The sequence below is a fragment of the Lepus europaeus genome, chromosome 21 (assembly GCF_033115175.1).
Source record: "Lepus europaeus isolate LE1 chromosome 21, mLepTim1.pri, whole genome shotgun sequence".
Classification (NCBI taxonomy): domain Eukaryota; kingdom Metazoa; phylum Chordata; class Mammalia; order Lagomorpha; family Leporidae; genus Lepus; species Lepus europaeus.
Window position 1 is genome coordinate 56,671,913 of NC_084847.1, and position 25,494 is coordinate 56,697,406.

General features: G+C 53.0%; 1 protein-coding gene across 1 annotated transcript in view; it reads left to right on the forward strand.

Moving 5' to 3' along the window:
* Nucleotides 1–25,281, forward strand: part of RNF216 (ring finger protein 216) — a 140,488-nt gene extending 115,207 nt beyond the window's left edge. The window contains exons 15-17 of the mRNA XM_062180141.1: nucleotides 4,035–4,257; nucleotides 22,268–22,337; nucleotides 22,927–25,281. Of these exons, the coding sequence (XP_062036125.1) occupies nucleotides 4,035–4,257; nucleotides 22,268–22,337; nucleotides 22,927–23,246 (613 nt within the window). The 3' untranslated portion in view covers nucleotides 23,247–25,281. The remainder of the gene's footprint in view (nucleotides 1–4,034; nucleotides 4,258–22,267; nucleotides 22,338–22,926) is intronic.
* The last annotated feature ends 213 nt before the right edge of the window (nucleotides 25,282–25,494 follow it).

Consider the following 25,494-nt stretch of genomic DNA (forward strand, 5'->3'; position numbering starts at 1 on the left):
CTATCTCCTGGGAAAACAGTAGAAGACGGCCCATGTCCGTGGGCCCCTGCACCCACGTGGGGGACCTGGAAGAAGCTCCTGGCTCCTGGTTTTAGTTCAGCTCAGCTCTGGCCATTGCGGCCATTTGGGGCGTGAGCCAGAAGATGGCTCTCTCCGGTTCTACCTCTCTGTAACTCTCTTTCAGATAAAACAAAATCATTAAAAAGTAGTAATAATAATAATGTTTTAAAAAATCAGTAGTCATTATGGAAATGCAGGTTTAACCACCTCACCCCTACTAGGAAAGCTATAATCAAAAAATGAAAAATAGGCCGGTGCCGTGGCTCAACAGGCTGATCCTCCGCCTTGCGGCGCCGGCACACCGGGTTCTAGTCCCGGTTGGGGCGCCGGATTCTATCCCGGTTGCCCCTCTTCCAGGCCAGCTCTCTGCTATGGTCCGGGAAGGCAGTGGAGGATGGCCCAAGTCCTTGGGCCCTGCACCCCATGGGAGACCAGGAGAAGCACCTGGCTCCTGGCTTCAGATCAGTGCGATGCACCGGCTGCAGCAGCCATTGGAGGGTGAACCAACGGCAAAAAGGAAGACCTTTCTCTGTCTCTCTCTCTCACTATCCACTCTGCCTGTCCCAAAAAAAAAAAAAAATTACCAGGAAAAAGCAAAAGGTGACCCAAATGTTTGGGCCCTGCCACCCACGAGGGAGACCCAGATGGAGTTCTAGGCTCTTGGCTTTGCCTGGCCCAGCCAGTGTAACCATCTGGAGAGTGAACCAGCGGATGGAAGCTTCTGTCTGTATGTGTGTGTCTCCTCCTCTGTTACTCTACTGTTAAATGAATCTGAAAAGAAATTGGCACCCTCAAGCGCTGCAGGTAGGAATGTAGGACGGTATAGATAGCCACTGCGATGAACAGTCTGGTTCCTCAGTGTGGACAGAATTACTGTGTGACTGAGCAAGTCCACTTCTAGGCACTTACCCCGAAGAATTGCTGACAGATGGTCAAACAAAAACTTGGACATGAGTGTCCCATTGCAGCGTCATTCACAATAGCCTGAACATGGAAACACCCCAGATCTCCCTCAGCTGATGAACAACAAACGGGTACCGTCCGTGCAACGAATATTTCTCCTCCAGAAACAAAAACAGAGCCCTGGGCAGGTGTTGTGGCACAGTGGACTAAGCTGCCACTAGGGCTGCCTGCATCCTCCATTGGGATGCCTGGTTCAGGTCTCAGCTACTTGCTTCCTGCTGATGCTCCTGGGAAGCTGTGGATGATGGCTGAAGTACTCAGGTTCTGCCACCGACATGGGGACACAGATGGAGTTCTTGGCTCATGGCTTCAGCCTAACCCAGCCCTGGCTGGTGTGGGTGTTTGGAGAGAAAACTAGCAGATGGAAGATCTCTTGTCTCTCCCTCTCTGTCACTCTGCCTTTTCTTTCTTTCTTTCTTTCTTTATTTTTTTTTTTTTAATGATAACAGTACTGATACATGTTACAACATGGATGAATCTTGAAAACATGCAAAGTGAAAGAAACCAGGCACGAAAGGCCCTGTCTTGTACAAATTCCATTTACAGTTAGTCCCTGAATTATAGCAGTTTGACTTACTATTTTTTTTTTTTTTTTTTTTTTTTTTTTTTTTTTTTTTTTTTTTTTTTTACTTTATGGTGGATTTGTCAGAACATAGCCCCATAAATCAAGGAGCGTCTATGTGTGAACTATCCATAAGCACTAGCTTATTTGCCTATCTGTAAAATAGGCAAATCCAGAGTGGGCATTTAGCTCACTAAGATGCCCAGGTCCCACACTGGAGTACCTGAACTCAGGCCCTGCCTCTGGCTGCTGAACCCAGGAGGCAGTGCTGACGGCTCAGATAGTGGAAGACTGGATGAGGTTGTAACTCCAGGCCCATCCGTGGCTGGGGTTTGGGGACTGAACTCAGATGGGAGCTCTCTGTTTCTCTGTCTCTCTCGCTTTTTTTCTCTCTCCTCTCTAATTAATTAATTAAAATAAAATGGTTTAGGCAGTCATTTTTAGTGCATTTTACTCCAAGAAAACCGCACATGTACATAACCTGCACCTACTTGTAAGATTTTAGCTGGCATACACCAGGAATCTGAAGGAGGAGTTCCCAGTGCACTGGGATAGTGTGAGAACAAGTAATGAGGGAGTTGGAGGATGTAGACACCCAGAGGAGGGTCCTGGGCTTTCCTGTTTGAACACAGAGTCGGCAGACACAGCCGCGGCTGGGCCTCTCTTCCTGTCCTGCCCCAAGGGACACATCCTGTGGGCTGTTTGTTTCCTGCCTCATTCAGAATCTGGTTACCAAACCACCCTCCCCTTAAAAGAATCAACTATGATTTCTCCCCAGTTCAGTTTTTCACTTTTGTGTTATTGGAGCCGTAGTCAGCACATCCCATAATAGCAGTCCTGTTTTGGTAAAGGCCATTATGCCCTGTTTGGTCCTGTTCTTCTGAATGCAGAAGCAGAGGGCTTGAATAGGTATCCGTGCAGGAGCAGCTGTCTCCACGTCATCCCAGTGCGGGCTGCGTGTGCTCCAGGCTCTCCTCCACCGTTTTAGAAGTGCCTTTTCCTCCCCCACACACCCACTGTGACTGACAGCTCGATAGAACCTGGCAAACAAGGATACCCTCTTCCCAAGCCCTTGGGAGAGCATTGTGTAGCATTGATTGTCTTCAGCTTCCCACAGCCTGCAGAGCTGCCTAGGGACAGAGTCAGCAGCGCCACATAGCCAGAATGTGACAGCTGACAGCCAGGCCCAGCCTGGAGAGTGCTTTTACAGAGAAAGTTCATCCTGTAGAAAATCCACTTGTGTTTGCAAATTGCAGACTTAGTCATTAAAACCTGGAATCTTTTATTTTTAAACTTATTTGAAAGGCAGAATTACAGAGAGAAGGAGAGAAAGAGATCTTCCATTTGCTGGTTCACTCCCCAAATGGCCTCAAGAACCGGGGCTGGGCCAGGCCAGAGCCAGGAGCCTCTTCCTGATCTCCCACGAGGGTGCGGGGTCCCAAGGACTTGGGCCACCCTCCTCTGCCTTCCCAGGTGCTTCAGCAAGGAGCTGGATCAGAAGTGGAGCAGCCAGGACTGGGGTTGGTGCTGTGGCACGGCGGGTTAAGCCTCCATCCGAGTGCCTGCATCCCATGTGGGTGCTAGTTCAAGTCCTGGCTGCTCCACTTCCGATCTGGCTCCCTCCTGATGTGCCTGGGAAAGCATCGGAGGACGGCCCAGATCCTTGTGCCCCCACGCCCACATGGAAGGCCCAGAGGAAGCTCCTGTCTCCTGGTTCAGACGCGGCTCCGGTTGTTGCAGCCATTTGAGGAGTGGATCAGCAGATGGAACAGCACTCAATTCTTTCAAGTGAATAAATAAATCTTTAAAAAAATATTTAAAAAAAAAAAAAAAAAGATCTGGCTTCTAAGGGCACACCACAGTCGTTTTCCCAGTCTGCGTAGGTCAAACCCTTGCCTGCCCAGGACTCTCCTGGTTCCACTTAGTGTTACAGCTGGGAGCAGTGGACGGGGAAGACTGGTGTTCCCAGCCTGCAGTGTGCAAGCCAGAACTCGGCCCCGGCTGCGGTTGCACGTGGGCTGCGGCAGCTTCTCCTGACCGCCACACTGAGGGGTCCGCAGTGCTCGGCAGGAGGAAGAACCCCTGCTTCCAGCCGGGTGCTCTTGGGTTCTCTGGAGTCTGCCCTGGCCTCACTAGCTGGCCTCGGCTGTTCTGTCCAGGGGGCGTGAGAGCACAGCCTCTGCCTCAAGGCTAAGTGCCAGAGTGCTTATGTCTTACTCGTGATCCTCCAAACACCAATCTAAAAACAAAGACGCTGAGTCTCCAGGCAGTCATTAATTCACCCGAGGTTATACATCTGATGTACTTGAACCCAGTTCTCAGACTCCAAAACAGACTCTTTCAATGTCATAAAAGGCCATAGGCATGCACTACCTGTGGAAATACCTTGTGACTGTCATGTTTTCCTCTCTTCTTCCCTGAGAGCTCCAATTGTGTTCTCTTTTTTCAGTGAAGAGAAAATGACCGCTGCCCGCATCAGGAAGTGCCACAAGTGTGGGACCGGCCTCATCAAATCCGAAGGCTGCAACCGCATGTCTTGCCGCTGTGGCGCCCAGATGTGCTACCTCTGCCGAGTGCCCATCAGCGGATACGACCACTTCTGCCAGCATCCTCGCTCGCCGGGAGCACCTTGCCAGGAGTGTTCCAAGTGCTCCCTTTGGACTGACCCCACTGTGAGTAGATGCATGGCTGCCCTTTGCTTTATGGCAGGACAGTACCAGTCTGTTCCTCAGGGAGAAAACATTTTGTATACGTAACAGATTTTGACTCTGGGAAGATACAGGAAACTACATGGGCTGATAATCACAGGACATGTTTGAGAAGGTAATCAGAAGCTAACCATCAGAAAGCAGCCTGCCTGTTCTTTGTTTAAAGATGGATTTATTTGGAAGGCAGAGTCTCAGTCAGGGGGTGGGGAGTCTTCCATCTGCTGGTTCCATCCCCAGATGGCCACAACAGCCAGAGCTGCGCCTGTCTGAAGCCAGGAGCGTCCTCTGGGTCTCCCACGCCACAGTGCTGGCCTTGGTCATGCTTTCTATTTCTTAAAATACTAAAAATACTAGAATTTCAAATCTGTATTTTAAGGACACTCACCGAAAAATCTGTAGTTTCCTTTACGTGGGCTGTCTCTGTCAGGTTATAATATCAACATGTTAGTTCTATAGAAACACATGTGCAACTTTTCTGTGCACTGGAATTTTTGCATGGCATAAAAAATTATTTCCTAAAGGACTGAAGAATTTGCTTATGAAAAATAGGCAGTGCTGGCATCCTATATGGGCACTGGTTCGAGACCTGGCTGCTCCACTACTGATCCAGTTCTGCTGTGGCCTGGGAAGGTGATGGAAGATCACCTGAGTCCTTGGGCCCCTGCACCTATGTGGGAGACCTGGAAGAAGTTCCTGGTTCCTGGCTTTGGATCAGCTCAGCTCCAGCCAGTGCAGCCATTTGGTTAGTGAACCAGTGGATGGAAGACAACTCTCTCTCTATGCCTCTGCCCCTGCCTCTTTGTAGCTTTGCCTTTCAAATAAATAAATCTTAAAAAAAAAAAAAAAAAATGACCACATGAATTTATTCCAGAAACGCAAGGATGATGTGATATAACAATTCTGTTCATGAAATAGAATGTATGGTATCTTTCTTTTTAAATTTTTACTTACTTATTTTCATTCTATCTGAAAAACATCTCCCATCCACTGTTCACTCCCCAAATGCTGGCAACAGCTGGGGCTAGGCCAGGCCGAAGCCCAGAGCTCAGTCCAGGTCTCCTACATGGGGAGCAGATACCCAACTTCTTTAGTCCTCACCTGCTGTCTCCCCACGACGTGTGTCGGTAAAAAGCTAGAATCTGGAGCAAAGCTGGGACTCAAATCCAAGCGCTCTGATAAGGGGTGCAGGCCGCCCAACCAGCATAGCATCTTAACTGCTGTGCCAGCCCCCGGAACCTCAGTAACCTAGAACAAGACCACATAATCAATTGGAAAACTATCAGAAGCAGTCCAAATAAATGTGCTGAGTGCCATTCACAATAGCCGTTTAAATCATAAAGTAGCCTAGAAATGAAGGTTAACAAGGGATATGTAGAAAACCATAAAACTGTGTTGAAGGGCATAAAGAGACTTGAACATACAGAGAAATATACCTTGCTCTTCAATACGGTTGAATACTTAAGAGGCATCCATTCTTCTTTTCTGGTTTGTTTAATGTTTATTTTTCCAGCTACTTGAGAGGCAGAGCAACAGAGAGTTCTTCCATCTGGTTCACTCCCCAAGTGTCCACAACAGCTGGAGCTGGGACTAAGCCAAGCCAGGAGACCAGAATTGCATCCTGGTCGTCCTTGTGGGTGGCAGAGGAGCCAGGGCTCACACTGTCACTTTAATATGAGATATGGACACTAAGCAGCCCTGTAACCTGCTGAGCCCAGTACCCCACCCCTAGGCATCAGTTCTTAAGTGATTTTTTATTTTTTAAAGGTTTATTCATTCATTTATTCATTTGAAATCACATCAGGGAGAGAGGGAGAGATCTCCCAAATGCCCATAACAGCCAGGACTGGCCCATGCCAAAACCAGGGTCCAGGAACTCCATCCAGGTCTCCCCTGTGGGTGGCAGACAGTCATCTGCGCCCTTCTCGGGCACACTAGCAGGAAGCCAGATCAGAAGCAGAGCAGGCAGGACTAAGACCAGCACTCAGTAAGCGATGCCAGCACTGCAAGAGGCAGTGCAACCAACTGTACCACAACACCAGCCCATTAAAATGATTTTTTTTAAGCTAGAAGTAAGCCCAGTCAGTTGTAAACTGACTGTAAAGAGTATCTGGTGGGCCGGCGCCGCGGCTCACTTGGCTAATCCTCCACCTTCAGCGCCAGCATCCCATATGGGCACCGGGTTCTAGTCCCAGTTGCCCCTCTTCCAGTCCAGCTCTCTGCTGTGGCCTGGGAAGGCAGTGGAGGATGGCCCAAGTGCTTGGGTGCCTGCACCCACGTGGGAGACCAGGAGGAGGCGCCTGGCTCCTGGCTTCAGACCGGCACAACTACGGCCGTAGCGGCCATTTGGGGGGTGAACCAACAGAAGGAAGACCTTTCTCTGTCTCTCCCTCTCACTGTCTGTAAGTCTACCTGTTAAATAAATATTTAAAAAAAAAAAATAGATTATCTGGTAATAATGTGGGGTTTGTTCTACCAAGTGGTGATCCCTGCTTGACTTTGAGCAAGTGCACCAAGGCTCATGGGGGCCAAGTACGGTGGCAGATGCTTCTCAGCATTCACTAGGGAAGTGTGGGCGTGGCTCGGCTGCATCATGGAGACACGACACCATCACCAGGAGCTTGTGCGCTGTTGCAGAGAGATCACTTCTCTGCACGGTCATTCGCCTGGGCTAATGAATGGAAGGTCTCTCTCTCTCTCTCTCTCTCTCTCTCTCTCTCTCTCTCTCTCTCCAACTCTCTCTCTAACTCTGCCTTTCAAATAAAAATCTTAAAAAAAAAAAAAAAGACAGGGATCAGAAACAGACCTATAGAGATTTAATGGCATTTCAAATCACTAGAGAAATGATAGATTCATTCATTTGTTTATTGAAAAAAATATTTATTTGAAAGTCAGAGTTATAGAGAGAGATCTTCCACCTGCTGATTCACTCCCTAGATGACCACAATGGCAGGGGCTGGGCCGAGCCAAAGCCGGGAGCTTCATCCAGGTCTTCAACATGGGTAGCAGAGGCCCAAACACTCGGGCCATCTTGTGCTTTTCCCAGGCTCATTGGCAGGAAGCTGGATCAGAAGTGGAGCAGCAGGGACATGAACCAGCATCCATATGGGATGCCAGCATCGCAGGTGGCAGATTAACTTACCGCACCACAGTGCTGACGCTGCTGCCAGAAGTAGTCTGACCAGAAAGCCTGTATCCTCGAAGAGTGTTCAGTCATACATACTCGAAAACAAGAGCCACTGTTGTGGAATAATGAGAGAGGTGAGGGAGAGCCACAGGAGCTGGAGGAGACTGTTAGGTGGGGGGACATGAGCAGGTGTCCTGGGCTGGGGAGCAAGGCCAGCTGAGACACAAAAATCAACAGCCTTTGTATACACAGGCAGTGCCACGGCTGAGAAAGAACCTCTAAGATCAATCCCATTCACAACAGCTACAAAAAAAATCAAGTGCCTTGGGATCAACTTAACCAAGGATGTCAGAGATCTGTACAATGAGAATTACAAAACTGTAAAGAAAGGAAGATACCCAAAAAATGGAAAAATCTTCCATGTTCATGGGTTGAAACAATCAATATCATTATCATTAAAATATCTGTTCTTCCAAAAGCAATTTACAGATTCAATGCGATACCAATCAAAATAGCAAAGACATTCTTCTCAGATCTGGAAAAAATGATGCTGAAATTCATATGGAGGCACAGTAGATCTCGAATAGCTACAGCAATCTTATACAACAAAAACAGAGCCAGCGGCATCACAATACCAGATCTAAAGGCATATTACAGGGCAGTTATAATCAAAACAGCGTAGTACTGGCACAGAAACAGATGGTTAGACCAGTGGAATAGAATAGAAACACCAGAAATCAATCCAGACATCTACAACCAGCTTATATTTGATCAAGGAGCTAAAACCAATTCCTGGAGCAAGGACAGTCTATTCAGCAAATGGTGCTGGGAAAACTGGATTTCCACGTGCAGAAGTGTGAAGTACTACTTCTGAAAAAATGTTCAGGATCACCAGCCATCAGGGAACTGCAAATCAAAACCACAGTAAGGTTTCACCTCACCCCACGTAGAATGGCTCACATACAGAAATCAACCAACAACACATGCTGGCGAGGAGGTGGGGGAAAGGGGCACTAATCCCTGATCTGACCACTAACCGAGCACCTAAAAGGACACCTGCGGAAGTGAAACTGACGCCGTGAGCAGCAGTGAGCGATCAGCACTTGGCCTGACTGCCGAGGACCAGCGTACTGTTTTATCCTTTTTAGTTTTTTCTCTTCTACTTCATACCATTGGTTGAACTCTTTACTTAACACAGAATTATTCTTAGGTGTTTAAACCCAACTGAAAATTGATCCCTGTTAAAAAATAAGAGTGGGAATAAGAGAGAGAGGAGATGTGCAATTCCGCACCTTCCCTCGGACTTACCCCCAAGGGTAAATCTAACAACTTGCCATGCGACTCCAAAGCCCATTAAGTTGGCAGGTACCAATGCCTTCTTACTAGTTACAGTGATCAGCTTAAGTGCATAACTGATCATAAAGACGGCTTTAAGTGTCAAAGGGATCACGTAGATAAGACCAAGTGTCTGCTAGTAGTAATAGATAGAATGATCCACATGGGAAGAAGGCCACACAGCACGCTCATAGAAGATAAACACCCTAACTTGTGTGTGTGTGTGTGTGTCTGCCTTTTAAATCAATAATTTTTTTGAAAAAGAATTGCAGAGAAGCAAAAGTGCTTATTAGAAGCCAGTTGTCTTTCTGCTTACCCCCAGCTTGTTGTGTAACTGCTGCCCATGATAATCAAATACGTAGAAATGAGTGTCACCTGTCCGCTTGACAAGGGTTTATGCATTGATGACACCCGCGTTGGTGAGGACATGGGAGAGCGGGCATCCTATACCATGTTGGTGGGAGTGTCATGGATCAGAGTGGGCAGTTCGGTTGCACAAATCAGAATTTGAGTGTGCATGCGATGACCCAGCAGTTACTTGAGATAGTGGCCACATTCTCTTAAATGTCTGTACACAAAACTGGTCCCTAAGTTATGTAAAGTAGTGCAGAGTTAGAAACCACATTTAAGTATTCCCCCAAATAGGAGAGGTGTTTAATTTTGTATGTGCTAGTGTTAGAATAGTATGAAAAATAGTGCTATCTGTATTTTAAAACATAGATCCCCGAGGGGTAAAAGGAACATGGAAAGATTTATACATAGAAAACAAGCAGGGCTGGCACTGTGGCTCAGCGGGTTAAAGCCCTGGCCTGCAGTGCCGGCATCCCATATGGGCACTGGTTCTAGTCCCAGCTGCTCTTCTTCCAATCCAGCTCTCTGCTGTGGCCTGGGAAAGCTGTAGAAGATGGTCCAAGTCCTTGGGCCCTGCACCCACATGGGAGACCAGGAGAAGCTCCTGGTCCTGGTTTTGGATCGGCTCAGCTCTGGCTGTTGCAGTCAAATTTGGGAGACCCGTATTGAGTTCCCAGCTGCAGCCCACCAGCTGTTGTAGGCATCTGGGGAGTAAACCAATGGATGGGAGATCTCTCTCTCCCCTTCCCTCCCTCCCTCCCTCTCTCCCCCCCCCTCCCCCTCTTGTCTGTCTGTCAAATAAATTTTTTAAAGCCGAGGGCAGCCAGGATCCCAGGGTTGGGTTGTACCAGCACTGACGTATGAGTGCGGTAGGGCTATCTAGGGCACGGTAGGGTGTGGTGGGAACTGTGGGAGGCGGGAGGTTGGACACCCACAGAAGGAGCTGCCTGCCACTCAGCTCTTCGCAGTTTTTATTTGATTCTGCTTATTTAAGAAAGAGATTGTCCACCCGCTGATTCACTCACTAAATAGAACAGCCAGGCCAGGGCCAGGCTAAAGCTAGGAGCCAGGAACTCCATCTGGATCTTCCACATCTGTGGCAGGGCCAAGGACTTGAGCTTCATCTGCTGCTTCCCAGGCCTGTGACGAGGGGGCACCCAGGACTGGAAGCAGCACTCCAGTATGGGATGATGTTGTCTCAGGTGGTGACCTAACCTGCTGCAGCACACCTGCCCCAGGAACTCTCTTTTAATGTGACATCTCTTGGTTTTAAAAATTGGCCAGAGGTCAGCACCATGGCGTAGCGGGTAAAGCCGCTGCCTGCAGTGCCTGGATCCCATATGGGCACTGGTGGTAGTCCCGGCTGCTCCACTTCCGATCCAGGTCTCTGCTATGGCCTGGGAAAGCAGTAGAAGATGGCCCAAGTCCTTGGGCCCCTGCACCCGTGTGGGAGACCTGGAAGAAGCCCCTGGATTCCGATCAGCACAGCTCCGGCCATTGTGGCCGCTTGGGGAGTGAACCATCGAGTGGAAGACCTCTCTGTCTGCTTCTCTGTAACTCTGCCTTTCAATTAAGTAAATCTTTAAAAAAAAAAAAAAAAAATTGCCATTTGCTAATCTCTCCAACATGGTTCAAGCCAGCACTCCACATGCTGGAGAAGAGGTCTCATTAGCTGTCAGTCCTCACCGCTGGTGTCGGCAGTCTGCAGCATGCCTCCCAAGAGGACATGGGCCCGCAACACAAGGAGGCCGCTGTGGAGGTCACAACAGGCCCTGCCAGTGGCCACGGCTGAGGTTCCGGGAGGCCAGCCTCAGGGGTGGTAAGGGAACACAGAAGAAATAGAAACCCCTCAGCCACACAGGGTTTTGAAAAGCTGGAACTCTCTGTGGAAACTAGGTGCCTGGATTAGGAATGTTCTGTCGGGAGCAGGCTCCTCTCGGCAGGAGGCCAGGCCGAGGGACCTCAGGAATTGTGTCACCTGGCTTGTGACGCAGGAAGACCTTCAGCGTGCCTGTCCCCTCCCGCGAGAAAATGTGTGGAAGAAGGGGAGAGGTTTCGTGTGAGCAGGAGTCCTCTGTGGCCCCGAGGGGAAGTGCGCCCCAGAAGTGCTCATGGCCTGTGTGAAAACCTCCCCAGGCTGAGCCGCTCTGCTGACCTCCTCCTTGGTGCCCGCAGTGAGAATCTCGGGCCCCCGGTGTGGAAGTTAAATAGGACCCTGGTCTTCAGCTCAGCTCAGAGGGTCCTCGAGGCTGGGTTGCATCTTGGAAACAAAGCAGAGGGAGCCTCACCGGCGAGTACCGGAACCCCAAGGTCTGCCTGTTTCCTGTGTGTATCTCTTCCCCCTCTTGTCCTTGTTCCTCCTCCTGCTGCCCAGTGTCCTCCCACGTGGAAATTATTAGGAAGGTTTCTCGTGGATTGCTACCTTGCTTGGGTGCCGTCCCATGCAGCTGCCTCGTCGTTTTCTTGTTGAGTTGCCATCTTCTGTCCTGAGAAAGGTTCTTTATTTGCTCGATACACAGTTAGAAAGGAAGGTCAGGCAAACACAAACCCCTCCGGCTTCCCTGGGCAGCCGTAGCCGGAGACTTTGTTCCGTGCGTCCTGTTCCCATCAACGCTGGGATCGGCCCCGTCTCCTTGATTCCCACCAGGAGGCTGACTGAATCCCAGCCCAGCATCTGTTGTGGCTTGAGAACACACAGCCATTCAGAAGTTGAGGGAGACAAAGCATTCACTGTCGTAGAGTCTGTTCTCCGGCTTAATTAACCAGCAGCGTTGGGAAGAATCTCTTATTTGTCAGCGAGGGAGTTGTCCCTCTGTGGTTTGGAGAGAATGCGAATTTTCGTCTTTAATGACTGGAGATGGCTTGGGAACCTGAAGTCACTCTGATGAAGTGCCCAAATAGTGAATGCAACTTTCTTTCTGTTACTTACCAAAAATAAGCCAAAAAGCAGACTCTCAGGAAACAAGATGTCTCCTGTAGGAAAGCCGAGAGAGAAGCAGCAGTCAGCACAGGGCACAGTGCACGGCCGAGCCTCACACACAGACCAGCAGGCGCGGCTGCAGCACAGGCAGAGCTGCCGGGGGCGTCCCAGGCCCCTGTACTGCCTGTCTCCTGTCCCTGAGTGGTTGCAGAAGGGTGAACGGGCAGTCACTCACAGTCAGAGCTGTGGCAGAATCCTAACAGGTGTTCTCTTTAACTATCCAAGTCGGTGTTTGTCTTAGGTTTTGGCTACAAGAAACCACAGAGAATTGTTTTCTACAGCCTCTTTATTTTTTTAATATAATGGTTTGAAGCCTGCTCAGTTCAAAGAAAACCTCAGGGCTTTTAGAAGCTGCTCACAGTCGGCAGAGTTACTGCCTGGCTATTTGCGTAGCAGGCACGTTCGCCCCTCGTTTGTCCGTACGCCTACCATGTGTTTCATTCTGTGATGGCAGTGCAGGGCAGAGCCGATGTGCCAGCCTAAGAGACGACGAAACCTGTTGAACCCGAGGCCAAGCCATTTGTCCCCAGACCTGCCTTCTCCCCGACCACTCCAGCCTACCAGGCCGGGCTCCGTGTCTGCGGAGCGCAGGGGCTTCCTGTGCCAGAGCACACTGCGGGCACGTTTGAGAACTTCGCTTGATGGCAAGAACCAGGAGAGAGAAAAAGGACGTAGGAGAGGATTGCTGCGAGTGTAGAACTCAGCAAGGGAGGATCTTCTGTGCTTTAGGTTGGAAATGGATCTTTGCATTTTTTCCTTAACTTTTCAAATTTCCTTTTTGCTTTAAGGGTTTATTTATTTGAAAAAGTTACAGAGTGTGTGGGAGAGACAGAGAGAGAGCCAGAGACCTTCCATCTCCTGGTTCACTCCCCAGATGGCCACAAAGGCCAGGGCTAGGCCAGCTGAGGAGCTTCTTTCTAGTCTCCCACGTGGGCAGAGACCCAGCACTTAAGCCTGTTTATTCTGCTTTCCCAGGACATTAGCAGGGAGCCTGGATTAAAAGTAGAGCAGCTGGGGCCAGTGCTGTGTCATGGTGGGTTAAAGCCCCAGCCTGCAGCTCCAGCATCCCATATGGGCACCGGTTCATGTCCCAGCTGCTCCACCTCTGATCCAGCTCTCTGCTATGCCCTGGGAAAGCAATAGAAGATGGGCCAAATGCTTGGGCCCCTGCACCCACATGGGAGACCCGGAAGAAGCTCCTGCTCCTGGCTTCAGATCAGCTCAGCTCTGGCTGTTGTGTTCATTTGGGGAATGAACCAGTGGACCAGAAGACTCTCTCTTTCTCTCTTTCTCTCTTCCTGTCTCTCTCTCTCTCTCAAACTCTGTCTTTCAAATAATAAAAATAATTCTTTAAAAAAAAAATAGAGCAGCCAGGACCTGAACCATTTCCCATATGAGATGCGGTGGCTTAACCTGCTTTGGCACAGCGCTGGCCCCCACTTTCCTATTCTGAGAAAGTAGTGGAGTATAGCCTGTGTGCTTGGCCCCTGCACCCACGTGGGAGACCTGAAAGAAGCTCCTGGCTCCTGGCTTCGGCCTGAGCCCTGCCTGTTGTGGCCGTCTGGGGAGTGAACCAATGGAATGTCTCTCTATCTCTCCTCTCTCTGTAACTCTGCCTTTCAAATAAATAAGATAAATCTTTAAAAAAAAAAAAAAAAAAGAGGTAGTCAGCCCACGTGTTGCCCACCACTCGGCCTCCATAGCTTGCCTGAGCGTTTTATTTCTAGCCTGTTTGAAACGCCAGTTCCTGTGAGTGAGTGTTGTGTCCGAACTGTCATCAGAACTGACTGGAGCCTCTGTCTTGCGTATGCCACACTGTGCCAAGTGGGGAAGGTGTGAGCCCCCACTCTCCCATTTTGGAGATGAAGGGAGTGATGTTGACTCACGGGGCGTGGTATCACCAGGATGCAAACCCAGGTCTCCTGACCGGTATCCGGCTCCTTCCACACATGTGGAGATGCCTGGGAGCTGCCTCCATTTTCTCCTGAGCCCTGTGACCCGAGGTAGACCTCACAGAGGCCGGGGGACCATGACTCTTGCCCCATTGAGCAACTTGCAGGTGGTAGGAGGTCCAGCAACTCCACCAGCTTGACAGTGTCCCTGGTTGGGGGTCAATGTCAGTAGAGGACTTGACCACGGAGGGCAGACAGCACAGCCCAGTACACTCTGTGTTGGTGTGCATCGTGATCACGGGCCTAGGAGGCCCCAGCCTGCACACTTGACCCTGCCAGGAGCTAAACATTCCTCCCCCACCCCTAGGTTTTTGTGCGGGAGGTCCTCTAGACAGACTGGCGTCTGGGCGCTGGACCTCTGACCTGAAGAGGTAGCCAGCCTGATGCCTGTGCCCCTTTGCCCTGCCCCATCTCCGTTCAGCCCCAGCTGCAGAGCCTTGGCTGCGCCGGGCAGCTCGCCTCTTGCTGCCTCCTGTTTCCTGTCACAGGGGATGGGTTCAGGGTTGCTGTTGCCCAGGCAGTCTCAGCTGGCCTGGGAATCATTGCAAATGGAATCTCCAGCTCTTTGGAGGCCTTGTCACGCAAGTTTATTAACAACAGCTGTGGCCACACATGACCTAGAGCCCGGCCTGCCCCACCCCCAAAATTAGGGGAGGGGACACAGCAGTTGATTGCAGATTCCCTGTCACCTTTCTAAAGGGAGAAAAGTTAAATGGAGAAGAGAAGTCACCGCCCTTCCTCCATGGGTATGGTGGCCAACCCTGGTGACCAGCAACAGAAAGCAGGCTGGAAAGGGCCCTGACAGGCCCTGACAGGAGTTCAGTGCCACGGGCGCAGACATATCCTTGGAAGCCATCAGCCTGGTGATGCCTGGTGACTCCCTCTCCCTGCGTGACGCTGTAGTTCCCCTCCCGTGGTTTTCTCCTTCCATACCCTGCTGCTGCACGGACAGAGCTGTGGGGCTTCCTGTCGAGGGACAAGTTGAGGGGTTGTTTTGTGTTCTCCAGTAAATCTCACTGGTGACTGCTACCTTCTTCCTGCCAGTCCTGGGGCTGACTGAGCCCCTGCCTGCCCCCCACCCTCATCTCTTGGTGGGCCCTCCCCAGCCACTCCCGCACATGAAGCAGTGCTGTGGAGTCCCCTCTGAGAGGCCCGGCACTTTGTGTGTCCTGCTGCTCAGGGGCCTGAGACCTGCACAAGCCCTCTCCCTGCTCAGATGCGTTTCTGTGTTCGGAGTGTTCTTCCAGATGCGCTGGGCGAGTGAGGCTCCGTTGCACAGCCTCTGCTTTCCTGGTGCTGATGTAATCCTGCTGCGGTTTGTGGGCCATGGGTAGCACTAGGGATGCTGGCTGACTCGCTTCCGCTCCAGCCTGGTGTGCCATCACACTTTATGAAGGAGAAAAACCATATGATTATGTCAATAATAGATGCAGAGAAAGCATTTGATAAGATACAGCACCTTTCCTGGTTAAAAGCCTAAGCAAGTTAGGTGTTGAAGGACCATACCTCGGCACGAACAGGGCAGTTGCTGACAAACCCACGGTCGGTGTCCTCTGTGGGGAGAGGTCGGAAGCGTTCCCACTCACTCACTACATTCTTGAGGTTTTCCCCCCACACTGTCTTCTGAGACCTTGCGTGACGTCTTGCTCGCGGCCAGATCCACTCTCTCCCATCTCAACCTGGGAGGTTCCTTGCCCATCAGAAATGGATCCGTTTGAAAGTTGTCAGAGACTGTAAGGAGCCAGAAAAACAGCAGAGAAGGGAACCCTAGGCCCTGACAGCCCCAGCTGGAGGTGAGGGAGAGGATGCTGGGAGGGTCCCGCGCAGGGGTCAGCAAGCAGAGCCACTGGTCAGGGTACACAGGCTAGGGGCTGCTCAGCCCCTCCCCCGCCCTGCACTCTTCACTGGGCTATCCTCCCATAAACCCCTGCCTGTCCCTGTGTGTGAACTCAGAACCATGCAGGGCAGAGCGTGGCCTTCCAGAATGGACCCTCAGTGGGTTTGGGACGTGAGCTGTGAATTTAAAAACAGCCAATGGGAAATATATCAAAACTTTTCCAGGAGTTCTCTCTGGTGAGTAGTGAGGAATTACTAAACGTTTCTGAAGGTTGCTTGAATGGATGTATACTATTTTGATTATTAGAAAACTAGTGTCATTTTTCACTGCGTTTGAAAATCAGATTCCTTTGGGTTTTTGTTTTTGTTTGTTTGTTTGTTTTGAAAGTTTCAGAGGAGGAGAGACAGAGAGATCTTCCATCCACTGGCTCACTCTACAAATGGCCACAGCAGCCATGGCTGGGCCAGGCCAAAGCCAAGAACCCAAAGCCTCCTCTGGGTCTCCCATGTGGGTAGGGGCACAAGCACTTGGGCCGTCTTCCGCTGCTTTCCCAGGTGCATTAGCAGGGAGCTGGATTGGAAGTAGAGCAACCAGATCATGAACCAGAGCCCATATGGGATGCTGGCGTTGCAGGCAGAGCCTAGCTTGCTAGGCCACAACGCTGGCCCCTGGATCTCTGTTTTTTGGGTGTTTTTTGTTTTTTGTGTTTTTTTTATTAAGATTTATTTATTTATTTGAAAGAGTTACACAAAGAGGAGAGGCAGAGAGAGAGGTCTTCCATCCGATGGTTCACTCCCCAGATGGCCACAACGGTCGGAGCTAATCGATCCGAAGCCAGGAGCTTCTTCCAGGTCTCCCACATGGGTGCAGGGGCCCAAGCACTTGGTCCATCTTCCACTGCCTTCCCAGGCCACAGCAGGGAGCTGGATCGGAAGTGGAGCAGCCAGGACTAGAACCGGCGCCTGTATGGGATGCTGGTGCTTCAGGCCAGGGCATTAACCTGCTGCACCACAGTGCCAGCCCCAAGGATCCCTGGTTTTTTAAAGCAAGAAATCATCAGAGGGAAGATTCCTTGGGACCTCGTCATACTCCAGTAACTCAGTGGCCTTGAGAAGACACACAACGCGACAGCCCTGACATGGTTGTTCACGTTCTCTGGTCAGAGGCGGCCAGAGCCCTTGCCTCAGTGGTTGACTGTGGTCCGCAACTTAGGTTGCTGGCTCAGTAGGTGAGGCTCAGGGGGCTCCCTGATGGCCCCGCTGTAGACACAAGGGATCTGCTGGCTTTTATCCCAGAGGCCAAGTGTTAACGGTAGTCAAGGGGCCGGCGCTGTGGTGTAGCAGGTGGATCCTCCACCTGTGGCCCCGGCATCCCATTCGGATGCCAGCTCTCGTGCTGGGTCCTCTTCTGATCCAGCTCTCTGCTGTCGCCTGGGAAAGCAGTAGAAGATGGCCCACGTCCTTGGGCCCTTGCACCTGTGTAGGAGATGTAGAGGAATCTCCTGGCTCCTGGCTTCAGATTGGCCCAGCTCTGGGCATTGTGGCCATTTGTGAACCGGCAGATGGAAGAATTTTCTCTCTGTCTGTCCCTCACCATATCTGTAAGTCTAGCTCTCAAACAAATAAATAAAATAATAATTTTAAAAAAGGTAGGTGGGTAAATAGGTCGTTTTTAAGGGATGTGCATTTCAGGATGAGCTGAGTCCAAGAGAATGTAAGTTACTAAGACTGTCCAAGGAGATGCCCCTCTCTCTATTAGCTATTCATCTGCTTGAGTAGAGATGTTTTATATGGTGTTTTGCCCTGTTGTGTTTAGGAAAGGAGATTTTAGAACCCTCTTGTGTTTCAGGGAGGAGCAGCTTCAGATTTTCTAGAACAAAGCAGAGTCTTAAAATAGCCTGGCACTGAGGCTGTACAGTGACACTTGCTGGCTTAGAACTCACTGCCCCTCAGATCCCCATCTGCAGGGTGGTGGAAGTTACCCTACCTGCTTAGAAACAAGTGGGCTCCTGCTGAGGCTGCCCCAGAGCTGACACTCTTCCCAGTGCACCCGCAGCTTCTGGGGAGGCCAGTGCCACTGTCAGGTCACGCTGGGGCCTGTGTCCAGCACTGGGCACCACCCTGAATCAGCCTGGGGAAGGGGACACTCGTTCTCTGGTCAGCTCGGCTTGGCTCCCCCTCCTCTTTCCTCCTATTGTTACCGTTTCCAGCAGCTGGGGTGTGGCCTAGATTTGCTGCCTGGCCAGCCTTCTGTACCAGTGTCGCTCTTCATGGGGGCAGTGACACTCAGGATGCCTGAAGTGTTCCCTGAGGGAGCCTGCGTCCAGGAGGGACACACAGCCCATCTGTCACTCACCCAAGGCATGAGGGGCCAGGCTTCATGTTCAACCTCATAATCAATCCTAAACCTGCCACCTGGCCTTTTTCTCTTTTTTTTTTTTTTTTTTTTTTTTTTTTTTTTTTTGACAGGCAGAGTGGACAGAGAGAGAGAGACAGAGAGAAAGGTCTTCCTTTTTGCCGTTGGTTCACCCTCCAATGGCCGCTGCGGCCGGCGCATCTCGCTGATCCGAAGGCAGGAGCCAGGTGCTTCTCCTGGTCTCCCATGTGGGTGCAGGGCCCAAGGACTCGGGCCATCCTCCACTGCCTTCCCAGGCCATAGCAGAGAGCTGGCCTAGAAGAGGGGCAACCGGGATAGAATCCGGCGCCCCGACCGGGACTAGAACTCGGTGTGCCGGCGCCACAAGGCGGAGGATTAGCCTGTTAAGCCACGGTGCCGGCCACCTTGCCTTTTTCTTAAAAAGCATTAGTAATCCTGTTAATTGTGCAAGTCGTGTAAAATGTAAAAGACTCTTTTAATTCTTTGAAATTGAGTAGAAGGCACTGTGGCTTATTGGGTAAAGCCGCCACCTGCAGTGCCGGCATCCCATATGGGCACCGGTTCAAGACCCGGCTGTTCCACTTCCAATCCAGATCTCTGCTATGGCCTGGGAAAGCAGTGGAAGATGGCTCAAGTCCTGGGGCCCCTGCACCCACATGGGAGACCCAGAAGAGGCTCCTGGATCCTGGCTTTGGATCAGCCCAGCTCTGGCTGATTGCAGCAAACTGGGGAGTGAACCAGCGGATGAACGACACCTCTCTCTCCCATCCCCTCCCTCCCTCCCCTCCCCCCATCTCGCCTTCTCTGTGTATAGCTGTGACTTTCAAATAAATAAATAAATATTTTTATTTATTTGAAAGGCATAGCAACAGAGAGAGGAAAGAAAAATCTCCATCCGCTGGTTCACTCCCCAAATGGCTGCAGTGTCTAGATCTGAACCAGGCCGAAGCCAGGAGCCCTAGCACTTGGGCCATCTTCCATTCCCTTTCCAGGTTGTTAACAGGGAACTGGATCGGAAGTGGAGCAGCTGGGACACGAATCGGCACCCGAACAGTATGCCGGCGTCCCAGGTGGCAGCTTTACCCACTGTACCACGACACCAGCCCCCTAGCCTCTTGAATTCCTACTGAGGTTACTAAACACGGTGTCTTGTGGGACCCCAACCAGTTGAGAAAGGTTGAAACCTAAACATCCCGCCCATATCCCAGTTGTAACGTTACTCATAGTTTGTGGTGAAAATCATTGTTCACATGGTTCAGTGCCAACATGTTGTGGAGAAAGGCAGTCTAGGCTTCAAGGGCACTGGTGAGCTCCGGGACAAGCGGTCTCAGGTCCACTTGGTCCATCAGGAAAACCAGAGCCAGGGGACTTGTTGGCAGGAAGTGAGGAGGGTGCCGAGGCGGCAGCAGCTGCACTTCCTCCCTGAGCCACTCAGTGACAAGCTGCGGCTCCCCTGCAGGCAGTCATCTGCCTCCCCGCCGCCCGGGCAAGCACTTGAGCCCCTCCTAAGGGGGCTCTTGGGTTGGGCTCATCCAGGAATGTTTGGATTTGTCGAAGGAAGCTCAGTGCTAGAAATCCGGCAGTGCCCAGGGGTCTGGAATCTTCTGTCCAGAAGCAAGGCCTCTTGTCCCTCACGTTTCATTTATCCTGGCAGAAATGTCAGCAGAGAGGGAGAGCAGGGCGGGTTGGAGGCCGGTCTTGAAGGCTGTGCAACCGCACAGCGTTAATGGCATTTCAAAGTGTCATCCCAGCTCAGTCTGGGCTCACAGCAGGCAGTGTTTGCTCTGTAGGGGCGGGACCGCGGCTGCCTCTCCAGCATTGGATGGGGTGCCGTGCTGGAGTTCTGACGCTGACCGCCCACAGGGTTCCTCCCAGCACTGCCATTCTCTGGTGCACGTTTTACAGCGTGCGAAATGCATGATGGGATCTTGACCTGTGTCACCTCTGCCCTTCCTGTGCCTTGCTCAGAGCATCTGCTGAGACCCGGTGAACAGTGTCTCAGATACCGGGTTAGAAGGAAGCTGGGCCGGCGCCACGGCTCACTTGGTTAATCCACCACCTGTGGCGCCGGCATCCCATATAGGCGCCGGTTCTGTCCCGGTTGCCCCTCTTCCAGGCCAGCTCTCTGCTGTGGCCCGGGAAGGCAGTGGAGGACGGCCCAGGTGCTTGGGCTCCTGCACCCACATGGGAGATCAGGAGGAAGCACCTGGCTCCTGGCTTCAGATCGGCGCAGCGCCGGCCTTAGCGGCCATTTGGGGGCTGAACCAACGGAAGGAAGACCTTTCCCTCTGTCTCTCTCTCTCTCACTAACTCTATCTGTCAAATAAAAATAAATAAATAAATTACTTAAAAAGACGCTTGTGCTATGGAGCTTGGAGAATGCGAGTGGATTTGATGGGTTCTCATTGTTGCCAACATGGTGCCCTGTCTCCAGCGACTCTCCCAAGCCAGGGGAGCGTGTTGCCCGACTGCCCGGTGATCCCACGTGTGTGTGGCTTTCTGTTTGTGCTGATCTGAAGTTTAACCAGCAAGCGTAGGACAGTGTTGTGCACAGTCGGCACTGAGTAGACTTTACTGGATGAAATTGACGACTCTACCCTCGGGTTGATAGACACCCGTATGAGATTGCTGTCTGGACTGTGGCACATGGAGCCTCCTGAGTCATTGTGTAGATTGCAGTGCCCAGGCCAGGGCCAGGGCCACCACGTCCCCCGAGGCGAGGGGCTGAGTGCCCTGCACCTCACGCGTCACTGGGGCCCTGCCTTCACATCTCAGAAGGTCCACAGCATCTCCAGATCAGCAGGGAAAATCGAGGCTCGGTGACATTATTGCACCCACAGCACAGAAACTGTCCAGGTGGGCGGGCCAGCGCCTGTCTGGGGAAATAAACCGTGTGTATTTAAGACTTCTCTTGGGGCTGGAATTCGCTCACCCTCGAGGCCTAGCTTGAAGAAGCCACTGGAATTCCCCAGGAAACTGAGCCACCTTCTAGTCGGTCCTGTCTCTTACTCAGAGGGGCAGAGCCTCCTCAGGGCTACCCCTGGAGCCCTGCAGCCCACAGGGGCCGCAGTGACCTCCAGCTGTGACTGCAGGGACCCACAGCGGGCCAGGAAGAGGTGCACTGCCTTGCTGGCTACTTTGCACCTCAGCGAATGTTCTTTCCCTCCCGTGTTAAACTGGAAAGTCTCCCTCTCAGGACTGGGTCGCCCACAGGAGGGCAGGAGGCCTGACCAGGGACAGACCTGGGGCTGCATCCCTGCTCTCGGGCCACCCGGAGCTTGCCTGTGCTCCGAGTGCCTCTGGGGAATGCAGGTGTGAGGTGAATTTATCTTCTCTTCTGGCCCACCAAGTTTTTGGTTTTTGGTTGGTTTGTTTGTTTTAGATTTATTTATTTATTTGAAAGTCAGAGTTACACAGAGAAGAGAGACAGAAGTCTTCGATCCGCTGGTTCACTCCCCAGGTGGCCGCGACGGCCAGAGCTGCACCGATCCGAAGCCAGGAGCAGGAGCTTCTTCCAGGTCTCCCACATGGGTGCAGGGGCCCAAGGGCTTGGGCCATCTTCTGCTGCTTTCCCAGGCCATAGCAGAGAGCTGGATCGGAAGTGGAGCAGCCGGGTCTTGAACCAGCGCCCATATGGGATGCTGGCGCTTCAGGCCAGGGCGTTAACCTGCTGCGCCACAGCGCCGGCCCCCAACCAAGTATTGATTCGGGCAGGGAGATCGCAGCAAGACTCTGCAGTGCTGTGCTTCCCCTGCCTGGGCTCTGTGGCCGCCATGTTGCTCCTTTTGTAGCCCCCAGATGGGTGCACCCCAGTGCAGGGGTCGGCAAGACCTCCTGGGCTGTGTGCAGTAGTTGGTCTCAGGCCGACCCTCCAGACCCTGTGCTGGCTGTTGCTTCCTCCCTCTGCTTGTGCCCTCCCTACCCCTCCTCCAGGCGTCTTCATGGGAACGTGGCTCGGCCCAGGTTCCTGCTGGCCTCGCCTCTGCCCAGCCTCATGCTCCCTGTTGCTTTTTTTCTAGGAAGATGATGAGAAGCTAATTGAGGAAATCCAGAAGGAGGCTGAGGAGGAGCAGAAGAGGAAGAGTGGAGGCAAGTGCACTCCCCAGCAGCGGCGCCCAGGCACAGCCCTGTCTGGGCTCACAGGGTCAGCGGGCCACGCGGGTGTCCTGGCAGTGCCCCCAGCCCAGGGCGCACCCCTCACACTTCTGCCCACATGGCCACTGCTCAGGCTGGGGGGTGTGCCGAGAAGTCTTGGCTACAGTGAGGAAGGCCCGAGGGTTGCACACAAGCTCAGAAAACAAATAGAAGCCAGGCCTGACCCAGGAGACAGGAGGCCCGCCCTGAGCCCTCTGATTGAGGGGGGAAGCAGGAAGTGCGGGTGTGGCCTGCTGGCTCTGGCTCAGCAGAGGCCTCCCCGAGGCTCTCCTGTCCCAGTTTCTGATGCTGACCCCCAGGGGTGGGTGTCTTCACATCTCAGCATCCACTGAGGAGCCACGGCTCTTGACGCAGTCAGCGTGCGAAAGGTCAGAGGTCAGCCCCTTGACCTCCCGCTCCAGGCTCTCCCTGGCTGCCCAGCCTTGGCTGGGGCCAAGGTCAGTTTAGAGCCCTGGTCCCAGGCTAGATTCCAGCAGAGTTGGTTCACCGTCTTTCTCTCACCCAAATCCTGTCTCCTTTTCAGAGCACACATTCAAACGCATCGGACCCCCGTTGGAGAAGCCCCCTGAGAAGGTGCAGAGGGTGGAGGCCCTGCCCAGGCCCGTCCCGCAGAACCTGCACCAGCCACAGATGCCGCCCTATGCCTTTGTGCACCCGCACTTCGCCCTCCCGCCTGTCCGGCCCATGTTCAACAACTTCCCACTCAACATGGGCCCCATCCCGGCGCCCTACGTGGCCCCTCTGCCCCACATGCGGGTCAACTACGACTTGGGCCATATCCACGTGCCCTTGGAGCACAACCTGCCCATGCACTTTGGTCCCCAGCTGCGGCATCGCTTCTGACCCCCCGAGCTCACAGCCACTACCGGGCGGCCGTGGAGCCCGTGGGCTGTAGGATAGAAGGCCCCCTTCAGGGCTCGTGGTTCTGCTCTTGCCTTCAGTAGGGTGACCGGTTCGGCTCTTGAGAGGGTGAGATGGCTTTCTTCTTGCTCCTTTCTTGGGTAGGGCCCCTACCCATCGAGCGGCACTGCGGGCCGGTGCCCTCTGGGTGCCTATAACAGGACTGGTCTGGCTGTCAGTGGGCCAGAGAAGAGTTCTGCCGTCTGTGGCCCTGGCCGCGAGGCAGGCCTGTCTCTGCCACATCACTCAAGTCCCTGCAGGAAGAGGTAAGCAAAGGATTTGCCTCTGTTCCCCTGCCAGCACACGATAGGAGAAGCCGTTCAGTCGGACACCACGTAGGCCTTGGTTCCCACAGCACAGTCAGGTCCGTGGTCAGGGGAGCCCACAGGTGGTAGAGGTGGAGAGAACCAAGGGGTTGGGACTGCCCCCCCGGCCCCGGCCCCAAGTCCTGTGCTGCAGTAGCCCCGCTGCTGCCGGAGGTGCTCGGCTGGGCCGCAGGCTGAGGCGGCAGTGCTGGGGTGGGGAGCTGTTGACTGCGGCCCGTCGGGCGCTGCTGCAACTCCATAGGGCAAAGCACTGCCCCCACGTCCATCCCATGACCAGTCAGGGAGTCCCTCTTCCCTCCTGACCCTCGGATCAGCCGGCAACAAAGAACCACGTCCCATCTTCGTGGTCACCTGGTGCCCCCTTCATGGGGGTTTTCCCTGGCCTGCTCGCCGTTGTCTTTTGGGCCCTGCAGAGTCAAACTGAGAATCAGTGACCCCATGCCCGGCACTCCTGAGGGCCGGGTGGTCCTGAAGCTGTGGGCAGATAGACGATCCTCTTGAGGGAGCTGGGCTGGTGGCCTGCCGGGAGACGTCACCGCCCGGGGATGTCCCCTGAGGTGCCCTTGGGGGAGCAGTAGGCTCCCCGGGAGCTCTCACCCTCCCTCCGCACACCCTCTCAGGTAGAAGGGGCAGGCCTCGGCCTGCGTGCAGAGTCCCCAGCGCGACCCGCCACCTCGTCCCATCCTGTCCAGTCCGTCTTGAGCCCTTGCTCTGGCCATCTGCTGAGCGAGGGGCCCCTCCCGGCAGCACACGTCACCTGGACCTGGGTCTGCTCTCCTGGTCCCCTGGCCGGCACAGCGCCTTGTGCCGTGACTCCTCAGAGACCGGAGCGGAGCAGTCCTGCAGACGCCCGCCCTTTCCGCCTTTCTCAGGATGAAGGCTTCGCCGACAGGTGGTCATCTGGGCACGGGGCCGCTGTGTCTGCTGCCCGGGAGCCCGCCTCTGGGCCGCCTGAACTGTGCTCCTAGCCTGAATGACAGTGCCTTGGAAAGGCGGGCTCCGTGTGCCAGTGACAGGGTTCTACCTTCAACACGTGTTCCCTGCGCCTCTCCAGGGAGGACCTCTGAGAGCAGAGGGCAAGAGGAGGCCCACAAACGGAGGCTGGCCCCGGGTCCTTCCCTCACAGCCCTCTGGAGCCGGACCCATTCGCCCAGGAGCTCGGCTCCAGCTCCAGCCTGCATCCCGGCCCCTTGGCTCCATCGAGGGCCCGAGGTAGGACAGGGAGCGGGCTGCTGCAGAGGAGGTGCTGGCCCCGGCCCTGCCGCGGGGCCACTCGAGATGTCCCTAGCTGTCTCCAGCCGCACCCAGCTGTGGGGAGGGAGCTTTGGCCTTTGTCCCCCAGGGCACCTGCTTCCTGGCCGTCTCCTAAGTCCAGCAAGGCCCTGCATGACCACCTCAGCCTCTGGCCAGCAGGGCAGTCCTGTGTTACTTGCCTTAAAACTGGAGAGAGGAACCTAGTATTTGCACTTAGCAAATGATTGAAAAACAGGAAACAACAGTGTGCATGATCTGTCACTTTGTATTAAAATGACTAGTTCATTCCATTGTTTTCCTTTACCTTCAGGTAGCAAAAATAAAATAGTTCTGTTGAAACTGCTGTGTAAGAAGCCTGTATCATATGGAACTTGCACTTTTTGTAAATAAATGTTTGTGCGCTCTTCTTGCTCTGGTCTGTTTCTCAAGCAGCCCTTTGCTGGCAGAGTCCCAGGAGAGACTGGACCTCACTAGCAGCCCTCCCCCCAGCGAGGAAGCATAAGGATCTGGTGGGCAGATCCTGCTGGGCGCTCCTAGCCCCAGAGCGGGCACAGGCCCCTGTGACATGGAGCCCAAGTACTTCGGCTGTCTGCTGCCTCCCAGACACGTAA